The 22032-nt window shown below is 42.1% G+C and overlaps 1 protein-coding gene across 2 annotated transcripts in view; it reads right to left on the bottom strand.

The window, feature by feature from the left end:
- Positions 1-7300: 7300 nt before the first annotated feature.
- CRHR2 (corticotropin releasing hormone receptor 2) overlaps positions 7301-22032 on the bottom strand; it is a 107954-nt gene continuing 93222 nt past the window's right edge. For both annotated transcript variants that reach the window (XM_015852925.2, XM_015852926.1), the window contains 4 exons: positions 21783-21868; positions 19055-19190; positions 17307-17348; positions 7301-8461 (listed from right to left, as the gene is read on the bottom strand). In XM_015852925.2, the coding sequence (XP_015708411.1) occupies positions 8321-8461; positions 17307-17348; positions 19055-19190; positions 21783-21868 (405 nt within the window). In that variant the 3' untranslated portion in view covers positions 7301-8320. The remainder of the gene's footprint in view (positions 8462-17306; positions 17349-19054; positions 19191-21782; positions 21869-22032) is intronic.

Raw genomic sequence — 22032 nt, 5'->3', positions numbered from 1 at the left:
GTCAAAAAAGTATTCCATTATGTTCAGTATACTTGCAGCATGGTCTGGAATTTAAATGTAGAGAATAGGAGATAATGAACATGACAAGAGGTCAAATGTGAGGGTTGTTGCTTCCCAGTGGAGGTGCTTTGATGTTCAGTTTGCTCTTCATTCTGAACTGTGAATGGGGGTCTGCAATGGCGCTGCTACTGAAATATTCTTTGCTGGCTCCTGGGGAACAAGCACAGCAGGGCAGAGACTGTCCTACATATTAGAGAATAGGCTTCAGTCTCCAAAAAGGGGAAACACGGTGAGTGGGAATGGTGGGCAATAGGTGGGTGCAGAAGAAATGGGAGCATCATGGGGGATGTATCTGGGAGTGTAGGGATCTAATATAGGTGTGTAAAACAGAAAACATGATGGCGAGTGTCACATTGTCCATTTCTTCACTACTTTGCCCCCTTCCCTGGTACTGCTGTCTCGTGAGATGAAGCCCAAGCCAGCACCGAACCCACATCTGAGTTTGCATGTGCTGGTGTCTGCTTGCTGCACTGTCCTGGATTATCTGTCACAGCACAATGAGAAATAACCCCGTGGGCATTCCCTCTCCTTTCCCCAGCACCATCCAAAGCTGTGATAAAATAACAAAATGAATAAAAGTCTTCATTTAGGACATGACAAAGGGAAGTAAATTAGATGACTAATTCAGGGTAATCAAAGCATTTCAACTGCAAATGAAGAGCAGAAGGTACAAGAGGGCTTAAATTAAACACAAAGTGGTTTTCTTTGGCTTGACACAAAAGGATTGTCACATTGCACTGGTGATATAGAAAAGCCCTAAACAAGTGACTCACCTGCTGGTGTCTGCTGCCTATGGAGACCTACTCAGCCTCTGTTTTCCCAACCTATCATCCCTGTGGATGTTTCAGACTCCATAGGTCACCTCAGGAGCCCTTGGCAGTTCTGTGTAGGCAAGTCAAACAGCTTCTGAGATGTAGCTCAGGAGATGTACCTTTGTACATGCAGGTGTCCATGAGTCAGCCTCCAAACTCCTCTTATGGCCAGCAGGAATATCATCACCGAGTGGCCAACACCAGTGTAGGGTCACCAACACCTACACGTGGACAATATGAGTCTTTGATGTGGTTCTGGAGAGAGATGTTGATCTTGACCAAGAAAAAGGCATGTTTCTTTTGGCTTGGTGGGATATATGGGATTCCCAAGGGGTTCACAGACACTGTCTTTCCATCAGATTGTCTGTAAACAGCAAGCTGAGACAGTTTGATTGTTTGGGTTGTTATTTTTGTGTGGGAGAAACCAATAAATAACACCATTCAAAATGGTGCCGATGAGTCACTGACAGAGGGAAAACATGTGATCCTTTCTTGCTGAAACACGCTTCGGGAGCTCTGATGGATCTGTTCTTTAACTGCCTTCGACTGCACAGACTTTTGGTGTTATGCTGCAGATGGAACTGCTTGTAATCATTTCCCAAGGAGCCCGTCCTGTATGAATCATAAATGTCTTGTGGCTGGGAGCTAATGTGATTTCAGAACGTGTGGGAAGGGCTGATTTATTGAAGGAGTTGCTGGATGAGGTTGAGGTCTGCACATGCTGGAGGCTTTCGTTTCAGTCCTTTGGTGTACAGTGGAGGGGGGGTGGCAGATTGAATCTGTTTCATTTCACATCTTTGCCTATGTGGGGAACTACAACCTTCCTGGAAGGTTTTTGAAGTTGGCAACTTTGATAAAATGCAACATTTGCAACATTTTGTCCATATTGCTTCACAAGCAACTTCCCAATATTTGTCAGTGCTGACAAAAGCAAAAATGCTTTGAAAAACATTATACACTGAGAAGGGGGAAATGAATGAGGATGAGCAAGCAAGATGCTGTTAACAAGGTGAAGTCTCACCTGGAGAACAGCATACCTGTAGAGACATACTGCTAGTCATGGGTATTTAGCAGCGAGCATGGAAAACATGCAAGGAGAATAATCTCAAAGGTTCTACAGTGAGAAATTATTGGTTATGGCATTGGCTGTTTGTGGTGTTATCCCCTGCTACTTACCCCAGGCAAAGAACTTTCCTTGCACAGTAAGGAGCTGCCCATGACCAATGCAAGAACATCACTGCCTACTCCAGCTCCAGGACTACTTTCCATAGAGTTTTCTATGCCTCCTGACCATTCAGCATTTGCCATGTACTGAAATTTAGTAATATTTATTTATTTTTTAAATGAAAAGCTGGTGTTTACAGTGACCTGTGAAATGCAGAGCTTAGTCACCACCAACTGCATGTTGAACAACCTGTTTTCCTTCAGCCAAGATTACTGCCTGATTTAACCCAGTTTTGTGCCTCAGCTCCTGCGAAATGGAATGAGAACTATTGGGAACATGTCAAGTTGTTCTGGTTCAGCCACACAAGCTGATTTGGGGATGGATCTAGATATATAAATGGTACCACCTGCACTTATCAGCTCCTGCAAAACAAAAACACTGCTGGCAGAAAAAACTGAAGAGAGAACATAAAAAAGAGCAAGTGAAAAATAACGGAGGGGTTTTTGTTATTGTACATTCATATAGACCACCATCAAAGCAATCTAAAATGGCTTTGGGAAAAAGAACAACGCTGGTCCCTTGCTGTTTTCCCAAGCTGTAAGATTATGGGTTCAAAAGCTCAATCTGTATGTTCAGAGCTCTCAGTGGGTCAGATAGAATTGATTGAAACAGTAAAACAGTAAATCTGCAGTTAGTTATTTCTGTCCATGAAATGGAGATGTGGAGCTTTCTGTGATATGGATGGCTCAGCACTGGCACTCAGCCTCATGTCCAAAGGGAAACAGCCATGTCCAGCGCTGCTTACTGAGCTCCAGCAGAGACTTTCCATCCAGTTCATGGGATATTTCTACTTGCTGCTGAAAGATGACATGCACTGAAGAACACAGATGGAATGACCTTAAGAATTCTATGGTTCTTTGGTTCTAAATCTGACAGGTGCTCAGCTCCTCCAGAAATCAATGAGAATTCCACACTCAGCCTGTGCAGAGATGTCTGGAAGTCCCATTTGGTGTCCATCTCCATTTCCAGATCCCAAGACTGGTTGATAGCTTGGAAAAGTGTCTTTCACATTATTTATGAGCTGCAGTGCGTTCATCAACCACCTCTAGCAGGGCCCGTTGTTAGCACAATGTACCCGACTATTTCTGCTGTCTGTGATAAGTCACCGCCCTGGCCCAGAGCTGTGTGCCAGGTTTCAGATGTGCACCGAACCGTGCACCTCTCAGATTATTATATTTCTTGTATTTCAGTATTGCACATTGGAAAATGAGCCCACACTGTGTTAGGTGCTGGATGTTTTATGGACAACCACCAAGAGAGGTCTATGCCCCAGAAAACTTCTAAGTGCTCAGCTGGACAAATGCAGGAAGAAGTTAATAAAGGAAAAAAGAAAAGAACCTTCCTTGGAGTGACACCAAAAGTCTACAGAAGTGGTGGAGAAAGTACACAGGGGTCCTATTCCCAATTTAGCACTCATTTGCTTTCTGAGAGTTTCTTGGTCTGTGAGTCATTTTCTAGCCACAAGGCATCTCAAGCAAGCAACAGCATTACAAAAACGTGTGCTTCTATATATACATGCAAACAAACTGAGGGCCAAGAAAAGGCATCATTAGCTATTCAGAGTGAACTCCAACTTTCCCTTGAGTGTTGCTATTGTGTCAACACGGTACAGGATGAGTAGTTGGTGGCGTTGTGGTTTGTTTGGGTTTTTTTTCCATCTCCCAAAACGATGTATAATCTTTTCACTAAGGAGAGGCTCTTCAAGACTTGATGGCTTATCTGAAATGCATGCAAACACTGAGATGGAGCAACTCTCAGCCTGGTTAGGAGGCAAGGAGAGGAGACTGGCAGGGATGCCCGTGAGGTATGAAATTACAGCAATCAGCAGATCTCATAAACAAATCTGGAGCTGGGTCAGCACTCAGGGTGCCCCAGAGCTCCTTACTGCCTTGGTTGTGTGCTGCTGCTGAGTTGGTTAAGATGCTGCCTTACCCTTGTGCTAGGGAGAAACAGCCCCTGCTTCAGACCCCAGAGAGGATTAGCTAATGGTTCAGGACCCAGGGATGGACAGGGCTGTGGAGCAGTGAGTCCTTCTGCTGACCAGTGAACTGCTGAGCTGTAAGTCAGCAGTCAAAGAACATGGCCAAGGCCAAACTGAGTCAACTCCTAAATCACAAACAAGACATCTGAAGGACTTTCAGAAGCTTTCACCATCTACATGTGCTCTCAGGCTGGATGTGGCTGGTGAGCACCAGGATGAGCCAGGCTAGCTCTGCTCCCTGCTCAGCCTGGATCAGGCAGCTCATTAGCAGCCATGCCAAGAAAACACTACTGGATTCTGAGCAAAGCATCCCTGCAGAGTGTTGTTGCTGTTTCATATGACCTTGCCAGCAGCTTTATAATTTGTCAGTTTTCTCCCCCAGAAGACGAAATCATTCATTTGGCACACACTGATATCCAGAGTGCAATTAATGGGTTCAGCCTCTGACATGGCCCCGTGCAGCCTGGGAGCACTGAGCAGAGATGTGTCAGAGGGGTCAGAGGTTCATTTCACAGCCTTTGGAGACAGCGGAGCACAGATACCTTTAATGGAAGCTGGCCTGCTCGTTAGCATCTGGGGAACTCATTAAAGTTTTATGAGTATTTTTTAAAGCTCTGGCTTTTCATAGTTGAAGGTCACTACAGCAGTGCTCTATGGCAATTATACTAATCGGAAGCATTTTCCTCCCACTACATTAATTAGAACGTGTAGAAATGTAAGAAACTGATGTATACTTCAACACATAATAATTCCAATGTACATGTTTTTGTTTTAGCCACATATTTTGCTACCAGTCCACCATTTATAGGCATACTTTGTTTTCCAGAAGTTTCTCCAGAGATGCCAGCTATCTTCCAGATGTTCTGCATTAAAACAAGAAAAGGAATGAAATGAACTAATCCATGGAAATCTGAAGGATTTCTGTGAAGTCTTCATATCTGTGAACCTACAACATTCTTTTTGCATGGGTAAATGCCACTTTCCGGGTGGGGAGCTCAGAGGACGGTGATCTCCAAAGTACTGCTTCTCTCCATGAACTACAAGGAGAGTCTATGGGGACTGTTTCAAGAAGCAAACTCCTGTTTGCAGCACAGAGCATGTGAGGCAGCATAAGGTTGCCCCAAACCTCCTTTTCTCATATCTGCTACTGTCGGGATGCTCGGAATGCTGAAGAAGGTTAACTTCTCTGTATACTGAAGAGGAGCCTTGGTACGGCTGCTATAAGACATCACCTGTTTCCTGTGTTCATCCTTGCGATCTTCTCCAGGGGATGCTGCCTATTTGCTTGAGACCTCAACATCTTCACCTGACCACAGAGTCAATTTGCAGAAAACAAAGTTCCTTCTTTCTTCCTCTGGTTCTTAAGCCATATTGACCTTGATGCCCTGGTAGTACACCCTTTCATCTCCCTGCCCAGGGAGGTGGTGGAGTCACCAAGAGTCATATGGAGTCACCAAGAGTCATATGGAGTCACCAAGAGTCATCTGGAGTCATCAAGAGGCATCTGGATGAGGTGCTGCAAGATATGGTTTAGTAGTTTAGTGGGTAGTAATGGTGATAGGAGGACGGTTGGATTAGCTGATCTTGCAGGTCCTTTCCAACCCTTGATTCTATGATTTTATAATCTTCCATTGTACAGACGTGGTTTCACAGAATGGCTTCATGCCTCTCTCTTTTTCTCATCCAAGATTGCCCCCAAGCTTGCTGTGTCTGTTCAGAATGGCAGATCTTCATTTTCTTCTTTTTTGGCATTTTGACCTTTGAAAACCTCTCTGCTATGATCTGGTGGTCAGCATGGCCCATATGTGCTCCCCTGGAACAGCTGATATTGATGCTCAATGACCATCTGTTCCAGATGCAGAGGGTTTTTACTGGTACCTCCTGGGGGCTGGAGCTCAGTCTGGAAGTAAAAGACGTCAGAGAAGGCCACCATGTGCCATGCACTTCAAATGGTGGTTGCCATCTGACACAAATCTCCTCAGTATCAAACACAATCCCTAAGCTGATAACCTTGCACCCATGGAACTGCAGTGCAGCATTGCTGACTCCCAGAGGCCACAGTCAGGAGGACATGGGATGCTTTCTCCAGAGAGCTAATAAGGGGGGTGAAAAGGCTTAAAGGGCATCAGAAAGAAGTAATTAGTGCAGATCCAAAGTAAGCTTACACTTGTTCTCACATGACATTTAGCATGTGAATTGTCTGCAACACTCAGCACTGCAGGTTTTTTTCTGTAAGAGCTCTCATGAATTTTGTTTCAAGTACTTTAGTGTTCATGGATGCTCATTTCCATAATAACTCACTGAGACCAAGAAACCTCCTTTTCTTCCTGAGCAATGTGCTGTAAATTTGATATAACTTTTCTGCTTTTGTTCATATACACAGACATACATTTACCAACCTGCAAACAGAAGTGCATGTACCAACACATGCACCAGTATACAAACACACACAGTTTGTCACTCCATCATATACACAGCCATTTTCCTGGCACACTGAGAGTTCTCCTGCTGATCCAGAAGACACATCTGAATCATCCCAAATCCCTGCGCTGAGTGGTTGTTTTGTTAAAGGGAGATAGGGGAATGAAAGGTACTGCAGCATCAGGGAGAGAGTCTTGCGTAAAGCAGATGAGACTTGATTCATCTTTGCATCCTTACCAGGAGAAAGCAATGGACCTGGCTGCTAAGAGCTTTATCCAGCTGGGTGCTGAAAACATTTGGAGGTGGAGATGAAGCACCCTTACTGGGCAACTGCTTGGAGGGGTCATCATCTATGTGCTGATGGTAAATGCTCGGTGAGTATTTACTGTGAGTGAAAATAAGGCATCCTAGAAACAGCCCTGAGGAAACTGGTACAAGGTTGGTGCCCGAAGTAAATTAGCACTGATACATTCCAGTGGTTTACTGTGAGGTTAATAACAGCTCCAAAGGACTTTGTGAAAGCTGAGTGTCTATTGATAGACACATTAGTTCACTTCTTCAGGTGCCAGACGTCTGGGTTTGGTCTGGACAATATGAATTTGAAGTCAGCTATATTGATTACTGCACTTCTGCTACAGTTAGGGTTGTTTAGCTCACAGAGTCCCCATAAGGCTTATTTCTTTAGCCACACCACATGACTAAAAGGAGGCATGACAAACAACATCTAGGTTTAGATCTGGAAATTATTTGGTTGCAGTTCTCAAGTCTACAGGTAGTCAGGGCTCCTTTTTCTTCCCAGAGTAAAGAAAATGATGTCTGGTTTTATTGAAACCAACCCAGAGTAGTGTTTATTATTGAAAATATACAGTATTTCTGAACATCACATAAAAAGCCTAGTAGATACAACTGCTCTAGTTCAAAATGCTGAGTAGATAATCTTTGTGCAGCATATAGCACTATCTTCATAATGCAAACATCCTCTTCTCGTGGTTGATTGTTTTTTTACAGTGTTTCCCTTTTCTATTTTTTAAACCCAGAAATCACGTCCTGCTGTCCTTCCCCAGCCCAGTCGTCTTAGCTAAAACCAAACACATCCCAAAGGCTACTTACATTGTGTGGAAAATATGGGGGTGAGAGGGTTAAGGATACTTTATAGAGCTATCTAGAGATACTGCTGTCCTTTTCAACATCTTACACATGCACAGGGCATGGTTCATGCAAGGCAAAACACCCCACATATAACAGTCCAGTGATGCCCTGGCCAACCCTTAGTCTATCAAAGGGAGAAATGGGGAAGGTAGATGAATTCGAACTCTTCACAGCATTTCTCAGATAGAGAAAGAGTATCTTTCTCTTGCAAAGAAGAAACTTTTACAAAGAACCAACGATGAGATGGGCTATCTACACACGAAATCTGTTGAAATCATTGGGAACTGATGTACAGGGTGAGATGGGCAGTGTGTCAAAAATAGTTTTGTTCGCCACACCATGGGAGGAAAAAAACAAAGGAAAAAAAAAATAGAGAAAGAATTTATTGTTCCTCTGGTGTTTCAGACTGTGCTTTGGACTTCCTCAAGGTGCAGCCAGTGTTAAATCTCTTCTTTGAATCTGCTTTGCCACCCCTTTACTCCAGGAGAGTTTTGCCTGGTTATCTTAAAGCAGCATCGTGAACACGGGAGATGAGAGTCCACAAAAATATGACGGGCACCTCGTTGCGAAAAAGCGCAGCGTAAAGGAAGAAAGTCTGAAGAAAAAGGGTTTGGGGAGACTGAAGAAAGAACCCTGAAGGCCACCAGGTGGTGTATATATGTGCAGGGCGTATCACACAGCTGCGGTCTGTTTGATGCTGTGGAAGCTGATCCGTGTTGGGGAGGTGGGGATGGACATAGCTCGAGCCACACGCACTCGGAGCGAGTGATGGTCCTGCCAGCGGTGCCATCTTTTCCTGGCAGCAGAACGGACCTGGTGAAAGAAAAAAGGAAAGGATGTGAAGACTTGGAATAATAAACAGGCGTCCTCAGTAAAGAGACACTGCACAGCACTGAGAAAAATGGTGGCAGCTGTTGTTGAGCCATTGGAACACAGAGATTGATGCAGATTCTACATGCGTGCATCCAGTTCAGTCAGTGCTCTCCTGAGTACTGCACTCTGAGGAAAGAGGGTTTCTCAGACCTCACCTCACATATATGAAGTCTCAAAGACAGCAGAGTATTTCAATGACAATACGTGTCTAAGCTTAAGAGTTAAATCAAAATCCCTTATATATCATAGAGAATCCCAGACCATCTAACTGAACACTGGCATCTACAATGCAGACATATCTGAGCCTGTGGGTTCCCAATACAGTGGAGAAATACTCTGCAATCAATGGAAGCATCACCCTCAAGCAGATACAACAGGCTAGATGAATCTTAAGTGCATATATTTTTTTTGCATAGACCATAGAGGGAGACCAGGGCCTCTAGCTGGAATATGCATGTATATATGCAAGAGACAGGTAACAGGAATCCTTGCCTAAAACACAATGGATGGAAAGGCTGGAAATGCTCCTAACACCAAATGTAACCTTTTGTTTTCTGCTAAAGCACTGGCAGAGTAGACTCAAAGTTGGAGCTTTGAAATGAAGTGGTTAGACCAGTTTTTGTTTATGTTCCTGTTACCTCCACTTACTGTAGAGTCTTGAGAGCAATTCAGATCCCTAACCTAAGCAGCCAGGTAAGCCTCCAAAATTAGGTGAGATGAATCTGGGCCCAGCTTCTTGGGCAGGTAATTATAATTACTATAACACTTGGAAAGTCTGCTGTCTGTAATGGGTGCTCAAATGAGTCGATGAGCTCAAGTAGAAGGGAATTCCTCACCCAAACCCAACACTGTGAGTATGAGGTGTCTTACATGAACAGGAATGGTGGATGACCTGATGGTTCAAGCATACAGTCTGCAAGTATGGCATAGGAAGGGAGGAACTGCACTCCATTTCTCAGCTGATTTCAATCCTCCCATTTCCTGGTGGAAATGGTCCTTATACCATAAGGACCTTAATATATCATGAACAAGCCAGGGGGATGCGTATCATCTGAAAGCTTCATACTTATTCTTGGCCAGTTATTTATGCCTTCAATGCAGTCAGTGCAGAAAGAAAGAAAGGTGTTCCCCCAAAGGAAGTGATTTAGATATGGGGAATTAAATTAGCCCAATTTGCTCCACGGAGTGCAAAACTACCTTAGCTGGATGTTGGGCACATAAGCCAAATGCTATTAGTAATATGCCCAGTGTCATGGGGTAACTAATGTCTTGAAAATGTCCTGTGAAGAATGTCTGCAGAGGGATGTTGGCTCTTGAATGCTCGTTTCTCCCCACATGCCACCAAATAATGAGATTTTGTTAGGAGAGGTTTATTCCCATTCTGTAGGAGTGAAATTCACCCTTGTACAGAGAGCCTGGACTCCTTAAGTCCTTCAAGGAGCATTTCATGGGGCCAAGGAATGGAAGAGCAACTTTGTGGGCTTTTGTGTTTCTGAGCAACTTGTGCAAACAGGTACTTACTCAGCCAGTGAAGCCAGATTAGATTTATCATTTGAGCTTCAAACCAATCAAGTCATAAAGAGACACCTGGAGATAAAGATGTGAGTCTAAACAAGCAGTTGTCTGAATGCCGTTTCTGATACGGTTTGCTTATGAGCTTTGAGAAAGGATAAAAAGTATTTAACAAAAGTGCTGTCTTGTGCAGTTGGAGCCATTCCTAATGGTCTGGGCATATGAAAATACACTCTGCATTTACAGGGCTGAGTGAAAGTTATTTTTTAATGAGAGAATAATTCACTGCAATTAGGATGTGAACAAAGCAGAAGCAGAAATGGTAAAGCTCGAATTCATCTCAAACAACCGAACTCGGACACAAAATGATTGCTTAACTTCAAGTCAGAAAAGAAGAAAGAAAAACAGCTGTGACTGCTCTAATAACGTTAAATAAAAAGGAGGGGGAAAAAAAGCTATTATACAGGGAGGGAAGTAGCGTATAAGAAGATAAAGCAAAGTAGCGTCTTCAAAGCCAGCTGTTAACTGTGAGAGGCTCCACTCCAATTCATTAAGCATTTGTAAAGTCAATACCAAATCCGAGTCAGCAGTAGCTCCTCCATGACCCAAAATGAACAGCATTAGCCAGTAACAGTGAAAAGAAATATGTAGATTATCATTAGTGCTTAAAGCCTACCAAGCAGCCTTGTAAATAAAATTGTAAGCTTCATCCCTGTGCACTTTAAGTTGCTTGACATGGCAAAGTTTCTCCATGCTGCTCAGCAAACAGCTCAGTTCTGTTTGACTCTTTTTGTTTGCAAATAGCTGCTCCCTACTACTTTAAACTCTGCATTTTGCCTGCTATGAACCATCACTGCTCCCAAATGTGTGGTCAAATCAGATTTACCATCATTCTTGTGCCTATGGAATGTGGGCATTGTACTCCATGGGCTTGCTTTTGGACAGTGAATAGAAAGAATTTGGGTGATGGACAGACAGATGTCAGAGGGTGGTGGATGGATTACCAAACTGAGGAGCTCCCAAACCTTGAGATCATGAATAAATATCACTAAAATTCACACCTAGTCTGTAAAAATTAAGACTCTTTCAGTAGAAGAGCAAGAAAAAGAGTGGAAGAGATGAAGAAAAGAATGAATACTTGCTTTGCTTTTGATAAAATTGGCATCAACTCAGCATTGCTGTGTTTTGTGCTATGCACTAGTAGCTGGCTAATATCTTGAAGCCATCACTTACAAACGAGCTGAGGAAGGAGCATTAAGTGACATTAAACATCAGTTTTTGCAAGAAACGTCAAGTCTTGTTAGCAGGGAGGAAGGCAGAAAGGACCATTTACACAGCACTCAGAACAATGAGGACCATTCACATGGGGCTTCTTGGTGATATACTGAAATAGAAGACTAGCAATGTAGGTTAAAAGGAAGGCTCTGATAACAACAGTAGGATGAAGGGAGCTGTTGTAATAATGGAAGCTGGAACTGCTGGTACACCTTTATGCTCTGTCCCCAGAGGACACACCTCACATGCAGATGTGAACAGGTGGGGGCAGAGGGAAAACAGGCACCCTCTGAATACCAAAATCATGCTGCTCAGTACTCTGTGGCTTTATAACCTTAATTATGTTATTGTTTCAACCCACTGGCCCTTAGAGTGGGCACTGAAACAGACCAATTTTTGCACCATGAAAATGGGCTTCAGTGATGAATTCATACTTGAGCAGCTTTGTGCCATGCTTCGGATCCTTATTCTGCAGTTTGGAATTAAATTGAGAATAACCCTGGACTTGTTATCTTTGGCTGCAAATGGTGGTGCAAATTGTGGAAAAGCTGATAAAGATTTATTCGACATTATTATAAGCCATGGATGGGAAACGACCACTTTCAAGCAGTCTCCACATGAACAGAAGTGAATTCTAACCTCATCTGGGTGAATTACTGCCTATAAAGGGAGCTGAGGTTGCTTACCTGCCAATGTGTATGCAACAGATGTGCAATATTATGTTAATAAATTCCACCCATTACATGTTAGAACACACAGTAAGGTGATGCCTTACATGAAACCTTGACAGTTTTCCAGAGGACTAGGATGTCCCTCAGGGAAGGACGGCATGTAATCTAAAAAGCCTTAACAATAAATGCTATGAAAAAACCTAAGGGTAGGCCCCACAGGACTAACAGACTTGGGGATGTGCTGATGAGGAATGCTAATGCTCTCAGAGAGACAGGAGTGAGTTTTTATACAGCTGTGATAGAGAACTGATCAGCTGTACCTATGCTGTACAGTAACCTCTTACCCTGTTGCTATGGCTTTTCAAGGCTCCCAGTAGAGCCAAAGATGGCCATATTACCAACAGTCACAAACCAAAGTAGACAAACATCTCAATGAAGAGGCTGTTACAGCATATAATCCTCTTAGGGCATGGAGGGGATGTAGTCAAAACAGCCTGCAAAACTCAAAGGAATCACGGTAACAAATCCTGTAATTTTGCACAAAAAGATGCTGCAGGGCCACAAAGGGACTGCTAAAAAGCAGAACCAGACACTTGAAGGGAAGGCCATAAGTGCTATCAACCCAAGCCACACCGATGTACTTTTGTTGTGGAGTGCTCTGGTGTCACTGTCATGAGAGCAGATAAAGGAAAATAAGGTGTGGAAGGATCTTTGGGTGAGATCCTAAATATTATCCCTCTAAGTCCAGCCCTATACTCATATTTATTCAGTGCTTTAAAGGAACGCTTAATGCACGTCCTTTGGATTGGGAATGATTAATGTGAAGTCTGCTTAGATTGATGGGCAGGTGGATGACTAACCATTTAGGTCATAATTCATAGCTGGCTTTTATAATGAATAGCCTCTCAAGATGATCAGATCAAAGTAAGCCACTTTGAGCTTAATAGATTTTGAGAGACAGATGGTGCCTGGGTAAAGGGTCAATATATAAAAGAAATAAATAAGCATATTTATCCTTGACATGCATCTAGTTGTGAGAATAATTTATGGTGCCATCTAATGAAGTAACTTCTTCTACTCCTCTTTAGAAATAATTGCTTTCTTTCTTAAATGTTAATTTGTAACTGGATCATTGATTTTGATCTGATAATACTAGAATCTGCTTGAGCTGAGAATTAACTCTTTGCAGGATAATTTCTGACACAGCCCTTCCTAGTTTTGCATCCTACCAGGAATGGCTGGAGATAAAGGACAACCACCTTATTACAGATATAGGATTCACAAATTGTAAAACAATTAAGTTCATAAGGGACCTCAAAAGGCTTCTGGTTTAACACTATGATCAAAGCAAGACCAGCAAAGAATTTATATCCAGATTTAAAATGTTGTCAAGGCCTTATCCAGTCACATGGAATATATCCAAAGATAAACATCACAATATACTTCCTGACCTCTCTTCAAGTGCTTACACAGACAGGTGTGTTTGGAATATGAAATATAATAATTGAATGCTTTTACTTCTCTTTTCTCTCTCAGGAAAAAAAAAATCATTGCTGGAAAGGAGGTCTGGATACCACAGTGGAAAGAAAGCTAGAGGGAAGACCCATTTCTTTTAAAGATATTTTATCAGGAATCAATTAGTAAGATAATAGAAATGCTGCCTGTAAGCAGAAGCTGTCAACTAAGGAACTTAAAGCCTGGAGACAAACTTACAAAGAACCCCCAGATGAGCAGTGAGCCTCGAGATGAACAGTGATTAAATTGCTATAGAGCATCGCTATGGCTTCCCCAGTGCTCCCCTGTGGAAAGCCCATGGGCTATGAAGCCCAATTAAACTGTCCTCATTGACCAGTTGTCAGGCTTCCTGTCTGAGCTTCTTTTGGGAATGAAGTTGTAACAGATATTTTCCCTGGATTTCGATGTTTAGAACCTTCACCAGGCCTTTTTTTCCATTTCAGTTCTGTCTGTGACCTCGATAGGTAGCGCTGTTTGCTTTCAACATTCACTTCTGAAGATTACTGACAGAAAAAAATCATATGTGCCATGTGAGATTCTTCCCACACTACAAATCCCTTTGAAAGACTTCAATTAAACACATTTAAGCTATCAGTTACTGGGTGAATTCACAGCAGAGGCTAAAGAGATAGTGTATAAATCTATCATCTCTACTTACATAAAGATGAAGTAACATGAAAGCATAACACTGCTTATACACTGTTATACTGTCACAAGCAAAATGATCTAGGTAGAATAAATTTCGTCAACTCAAAAATCCTAAATATTTGTCAATGAAGTGGAATGAGAACTGTCCAATGTTCTGCAAACGTGTATTCCATTCAGTATAGCTTCATGCCAACAACACCATATTATGTAAAACTGTATTGAGCTCATCTGGGGTCAAAGAGCACATACATAGGAAAAGAAACAAATCTCTGCTCTGTGTCATATGGACACGTTGGTTTAAATGTGGGGAGGCTACAAGATGTTACACGGCAAAAACTCCTTTCTGCTTTATTCTTTAGCTAAATTTAACAGGCAGAATATTGACCCCCCCAAAAACAGAAACTTTGGTGTCGTCTGTGATCCATACAGTGAGAGTTCTACTGCTGATGGTTATTTGCTCTACGTAGAGACAGCTACTGGCATCGGTGTCAAATATGAAATGGTAGAGATACAGCTGAGATCACAGCTTTATTAAAGCTTTATTTTCTACCCTTTTGCTCGTGTCATAATTAAGAGTAGGACAGGCATTGCGTGGGCTGAGTAACCTGTTAAAGACTATTACACGTATTCCAAGCTCCCAAGTCTGTCATTACCGGAGAACTTGAAGTATTTATAAACTTCAGAGATAGCAAATCATCAGCCCATCTATCACACAGACAGGAATACCAGGCTGATTGAAGAGATGATAATTCATCAAGGCTTCGGTGATATTTATAAAGATTTCGTGCTGTTCTACAAGGAGGAAATTTATGGAAGTTCTGCAGTCACAATTCCATATGGATATTTATGTAGATTCACTTCTCCAACAGAAGTCTTTGCAGCCGGGCGCTCATCATATTGTTATTAAGAAATACAGACTTTTTCATAACAGATATTTGAAGAACACTTAAAGCACTTCTTACCGGACTGAGCAATAAATCAATATGGCACTCACTGCTGAGATATGGAAGTTAACAAGAAGAAAATGTTCTTCTCCTACTCTAACCACCAAGGCCCTCCTCTGTGCCTTTGGTTGGCAATTCGAAGGCCTTTCCCTTCACAAAGAGGTAGGACACACCATAATGGCTGTGTTTTGCAACGGGATGTGACATGGCCATCACAATGAAAAATGTAATCTGTTTTTAGAATACTTTAGGAGTGTGTGGAGGTCTGGGGAGGATAGGCACTATCACAACAGAGAGGTTTTATAACAGTGTACTATGATACGATACAATCTTTTCCTGGGCAGAGGCACTGAAAACTCAAAAGTGTCTGAAATTTCATTGAATTTTCTACTTGTTTCTAAGCTTTGCAGATCTGAAGCTAGAACAGAGCAGGTAAAATCCTTACCATACTTTAAAAACATACTACCAAAAGATGAGTCCAAATTCCTTTTACTCTTTTGAAAGAGAAAATGGTGCAGTATTTAGGGAACTTAGCCTTAAGTTGTATCTCAAAAAAGCAGATATAATGGTTTAGCCAGTCAACTGGAATTTGCACAAGAGATGTAAACATATGCATACAGGGAAGATTTAGCACACAACTTCAGCTGTTTGTAGGTGTCTACGTGTGAGCCAAATAACTAGGCAAGCATTAGAGGGAGTAGAGAGCTAGTCCATACTGTCAGTGAACTCTAGAATTGCTTAAGTGAGCAAATCTATTGTAGACTATGCTGATAAGAAAGAGGTTGTACTGAACAGTTTGAAGTAGTTGTGTACAAACCCCATTGTAACCCCACCGCTCATCCAGAAGGTGTAGATTTCTTACAGGTTATGTATCACATAGGGTAGAGCCATGTGGATGCCTTAAATACTTGACAGCCTCTCAAAGTGATGCTAGATAACCATACGTGGAGAAATGAATCAAGCCTCAGATCACTCAGGCTGGGTATCTTAACCATGAACTGACTACCAAAGAAGTGAAAAATGTAAGTTGCAATGGTAGTGTGGTACAGAAATCCTTCCAGATCTGATACTGGGTTGCTATTAGGTTATAAACATAAATAATTCACACTGCCTTTCAACATGTCTGATTATGTCTGAACTTCCTAAAGTTGTAAGAGATGGAAAGTGGGCTCATGGGTCTTAGACAGAGAACTTCAGACTGCTGCAGTGAAGGAGCTATTTCTCCCACTTCAGAACAGTAGAAAGAATCTAAGAACAGCCAAAAGAATGAAATCTGGTTATGAACTGCCTACTGTTCCAGTTCTAGTCCAAAGGAACCAACCAACCAAACAAAAAAAAAACCCAACCCAACCCAAAATATTGGTGTTCCAATGGCTGAGAAATAGAAAAAGATAACAGAAAAATTGAAAGCAGGTGGGTAAGAAGACATGCCCACTCTTTCTCATATTGCTGCAAAGGGAGCCCTCAATGGAACCAAAACCCAGCACCTGTATATTATATACTGACACAGCAAAAGTAACTAAGAAATGAAATTAACTTCTGCAAAGGCCCAAACTTGAACTGGACAAAGAAGATGTGTTAATGCAGATAAAGTAGACACGGGCAGAGAAAGCAGAAAAAAAATGTAATTTTCTCATGTTATGGAGTGAAAGTCAAACGTTAAGAGGTATTAGTGAAACATTCCTTAGTACGTCCCACAACTAATCCAATATAGCACAGTGACCTTGTTCCCAACCTTCTTATTTGAGTGCAACAGGGATTGTTCATTCAGAGAGAGAACCTCACAGAAAAGCTCACCCACCTCAGCATGGAATTCCCTTTATAAAAATGGGTCACCTGCAGCACAGATCTTAACAATAGCCTAGATGAGAATTAATGCTTATTTATGTCCAGAAATCATATTTGGAATTACTGAAGAATTTTAAAGAAGTCTTAAAATGAGGAATATATATATATATATATATATATAATTTGGGAATATTTCTTTTCCTCTGCCCTTGCTTCCCAGTTGGAGCAGAATGGGTTAAAGCTTTCTGAACAAAGGACACTCAATAGGAGAGCTGGGAAAGTCAGATGCATGTTAACAGAAACTTCTCCAAGCAGAACAGACAAACGGGACTGCAACCCCATGTAAAAACATCTCATGTTGTTTAAACAAGCACTGAAATAGGTTCTACCTCCTGAGAACTAATGGCACTGACAGCAGAGGACGCTACTTACCTCACCATTCAAGAAGCAGTAAAATACTGACACAAAGAAACCCTGGAAAGAACAGAAAACAGTCAATTATTAGGTATTTAAACACACAGAACTGGGAGCTGTGTTTTATCCTGTTATCATCCCGAGCATAAACACAACCCTGTTGATGTCATTCTCTTAGAGACAGACAAAACCTTTACCCTACAATTTCACAAGATCCCAGATGTCTTGCAGCAAACTGTTAAAACACGAGAGCTACAATCCAGACACAGATAGAGCCAATTACCAATACAGTTGTTCTAAAGCCTCTCTCCAGCTCCCAGCTGTCTCCCCCAAATAGCAGAGCCCTTCACAGCTCCTGAGACATGCCTGTCAGCTCAATGCAGATGTCTTACATACCACATAGGGTGTCAAATGGCCTCAGATGCTCCTATGGGGGCAAGTGTATCATTGGCTTGCTTATATTCAAGTGAGCTGCAGTGCTCTGAGGAACCTATTGACTGCACCTCTAATGACTGCAAAGATTGTAATGGCTGTAATATAAGATTAGATGACAACATGATGACACTTTCATTTTTAAACCCATGAGCAGAGTCTCATTTATTCTGTTTCCTGCAATGGACTGCAATTACTGTCACCATAAAGGAGATATTCACCATGCATCCTTTCTAATGTATGCCTTTGTTATACTAACAATAAGACAAGCAGGGTGGCAGTTCTCGAGACACTGAGCAATACAGTTAATTCTAGGGAATGAAAAATGTGAGTTGATTCACTGTAAAGGTCTGAAGTTCCTTTGTTCATTGATTAAAGCTGTCACTTTCCTTTTTGATTTTCAGTTTCTGGTAAGACGCTCTGTGCTTCAAAGCTAAATATGCAGTTGGTAAATACAGTAATCCAAAACTCAAGACTTCTCACTTCCAAAGCCTTAGATTTGGCTTGACAGCCTGTGAGCTGTACATTTGGATTGATATTCTGGGCATCAGAATGTTTGTTCCTGTAGATATCGTAAGTAAAATATTAATAACAGCAGCAATTCCACTCTTGTTCAAGAGGATCTTCAGGCAGAGGCAAGGTGATAGAACACACCTAAGCAGAGGTAAGCAGCTAAACATAACTCAGTGTCAGTCACCTTGCCTTTTTTTTATGGTATTTTTTTGCCAGATTCAGAAAGCTGGGACAATTACCTTCCACTGTGCTTTACATGCTGGCAGAAATCCTGTAACATTCAGCTGAAGGAGGAAATAGAGTACAGCTACTCACAGAGTTGGATAGTCTGATGCTGACTGTACACACAACTGCAGGAGAGCTGGAGTGGGAGGTTGGGTAATATTTAAGACATAGTTAATGTCTTAATCAAGTATGCCCAACAGGCAGGAGCTGTTTCCCTTTGTTTTGGAAACATTTAGTTTAAATCTCAGCTCAATCTGTGAAGAGAGAGAGGCAGTTTGGGAGCGTGATTCATCATCCTCTCTCAGGCAGTTCATGATGGGATGAAACATTATCTCTGTGCTGATTTTAGATGGGGCTGTAGCTATAGAGTGAACACAGTGCTGATAAGGGAGGTGAATCCCTCTGGAACTCACCTGGGAGATCTCAGTTCCATAAGATATGCTGTATGTATCTATTAAGTAAGCAAATAACAAAGCTGAGCTCTTTCCAACTGCACTTGTGTGTCATAGAACTCAGTGCCATAAGATTCATGGTTGAAAAGCACTAAGGATCCTTTTAGCAGCAGCCAATACCCGAATATAAAACTGTCCTCCTACCTGAAAAGACTGCAGAAATGAATTGAAGTAGATGAAGACAATTTGGGAAATGTCATCTTCACCGGGGTTAACGAAGAAAAGCATATATGTGATGCCTAGCAGAGGCAGAAGAACTAAAGTTGCCTTGACTGCCTTCCTGTTGGGAGAAAATAGAAACCACCAGTGAACACAGGAGACAACCATGTCTGTTACCTGAACCACTCTATAATGATACAGACCCAAAAAAAACCCCAATCCTTTATTGGGGAGAGGGCACAAGACTCAGTGCAGTTCAGAGGGAAGTACCTACATTAGCTGGAGGGGGAACTTTGGTGCCTGCTTAAGTTATTTGCGCGTTGGGGTAGCTGAGAAGAAACACAAGGGTATCCTAAGACAAGGCTACTCAGATCTGTGCAGTATGTATAGTCACAAGAGAAAAGAACATTTTCAGATAGAAATAGACACTTCATGGCCTCCATTGACAGGAACAGGCCCGAGATTCATGACCAGCTTGTTGTGGAACCCAAGGTGAAGGCTCCTGGGGTCCTTATGCAACGGGTAACACAAGTTTCTTAGGGCCAGGGAAAGGAAGGTAAAACTGACTCCATGGCCTAAAGGCTGGATTTAGTTTAGCAGGGAGACGGGAAAAAACAGCAGCCTTCACTTTGAAAACATGAATGAGTTTGTGAATTGCTTCTGACCAGTGTTTGATGACTTGAAGTGTTCTGGGAAAGCCTTTGTCTTTCAGTCCTCTTTGTCCCCACAAGCTGAGTGAAACGAAACCTTTTTTACATCTGTCTTTCTCTCTCTACTTCCTCCAGGCAGTTTCTGCCCTATCTCCATGACTATTAGGCTGAAGCTTTGAGTGACCCTTTACACATCAGGAGGATAATGTGATAAATCCTGCATGAGACCTGCCTTATGCCCACCTTTTGATTCTGTCTGGAGTGTAAATGCTCCCTCTCTACAGCATCCGTATCCTCAACACAGTAGTTTAAGGCCATCTTACAATGACAAATACATGGTGCACCATGAAACGTAAGTTGTTACTAGCAGAATTATCAGAGGCTAATCTTTATTTTTGGGGTTGTAACAGTGCCTTGGGATGCTGCAGGCAGAACAACATCACTGTGTAAAATATTTTACAAGCACATACAACACGTTTGGCTAAGTCTCTATGAATCTCCATACTAAGGCTGTAAGAGATGGATAAAGGCAGGTAGGCAAGCAGGGAAGCACAAAAACACTACCAGTATCATGATACAGCAATGGTCTTAACAAACTACCTGCCACACTATTTAATACTTGCTTAACAAACGTTTGGAGTACTGAGAGCAGCAAGGCTTGCCCCAGGTTCCAGGAATCCTAAAGGTTTCTATTTCGGCTGTGAAATAGAAGATTCTCCTACAGAGCTGCTAGTGAGGATATCATCTGTTCAAGGACAAAGGCAGTTACTTTAGATTGCCTCCGAATCTAATATCTCTAATCCCTGCCAACTGCAGCAGGGAGTACAATATAATGAGATTTGAATTGGTGCTGGGTGGGTTTTTTTGAGGTGTACTTTTTTAATGCTAACTTTAGTTTCACGGCCTCAGCTTTGAGCACGAAAAAAGGCTACTTTTTGACCTTTAGTTTCTCATGATAATGCACAAAGAAGAAGGTGAGCAAGGGAATCAGACCACTGCATTCATTTCACGTTTGTCACCGGGCCCCAGGCAGGAGAGAAAGGAAAGAACCAGGTAGAGAAACAAAATTCCATTACTGCAGAACTGCCTCTGAAGTCAAGAGCAGGCTTATTTGAGGACATCAGCATTCAAGCCTCACACTGATACACTGAGATTTTATATAGAAATGATGTTATGGTCAATATTACCCCACAGAAGTGGTGCTATTTCTCAGACTTATAACCTGTCTGTCCAGAAATGATCCAAAACGCTGCTCCATTTGGCAAGGCATTGTAAATGGCAATAGAGGAAAGGCACTCAGCATCTCCTTATTGCTAAGAATTTTCTTTTGGGACTGTTTGGGTCTGATCTAACTTCACAGAAGGGCCAGGTTGTCTTCCTTTTGCTGTTCTGGGCTAAACATCCCCATCCTTCTGTTTCTGACACACTGTTTGGTTGGTGGCATGGTCAGCCAGCCCAGGGAACTGCTCTGCCTGAGAAGAGATCCCATGAACAACAGTTGGTGCCCTGATGCAGCCCAATGAGTGGTCACACTAATGCTGGTGCCAGCTAAAGGAAAGAGCACTAACAAGAGCACTAACAGCCTTCTGTCCCACATTCAGCTCTAAAAGTATAACTAAACTCTACTGCATGTGCACAGTAATCACCAGTAATTCTGCTATTGATTACAGGTATGATATGAATGCTTTGCAGGCTCTGTTTTTCTTTTCAACTCCTGGCTCTGTTAGAATCTTACTGTGAATGTAGATCTTAATATGCACACACAATTTATTGGGAAGTCTTGATACTGCATTGATCTGCATCTATCTCTATCCAGCTTGGAGGCTGGTATAGAGATCTAGAAGAGACTGAACACTTTTCCACTGATCCATCACACTGGCTGAATGAATGATCTAACCCTCACTGTCTTGACATATTTATATAATATAATATGTATACTTATGGGGCAAGGATACCCTCTGAGATCATAATGGCATCTGGAAAGGCAAAGATGGGATGAGGACAGGATGGGCAAGGCAGTTCTTTGCTACCAAACAAGGAGAAAGAAGCACCATCTGACTTACCTGTACTGTATTGTTTCTGAAGTGGTTGAAGCTCTCAGCTTTGTCATTAAAATTCTAACTATGTTAAACAGAAATACAAAATTGATCTGAAAAAGAAGGAAGAGAGAGGAAAAAAGTAAGATCGGTGAGTCAAACAGAGGCTTAAACGATAAGATACACCTTAAAAGGCACATTTTGCAGTTCCCATCTGATCAAACCCAGACCCCTGTCTTTATCGCTGATTGCAGCAGTTACCAGAAATACCAGATAA

This window comes from Coturnix japonica, chromosome 2, assembly GCF_001577835.2.
Source record: "Coturnix japonica isolate 7356 chromosome 2, Coturnix japonica 2.1, whole genome shotgun sequence".
Taxonomy (NCBI): Eukaryota; Metazoa; Chordata; class Aves; order Galliformes; family Phasianidae; genus Coturnix; species Coturnix japonica.
The sequence above is the reverse complement of the archived record's forward strand: the minus strand, read 5'-3'. Positions and strand labels throughout refer to the sequence as shown.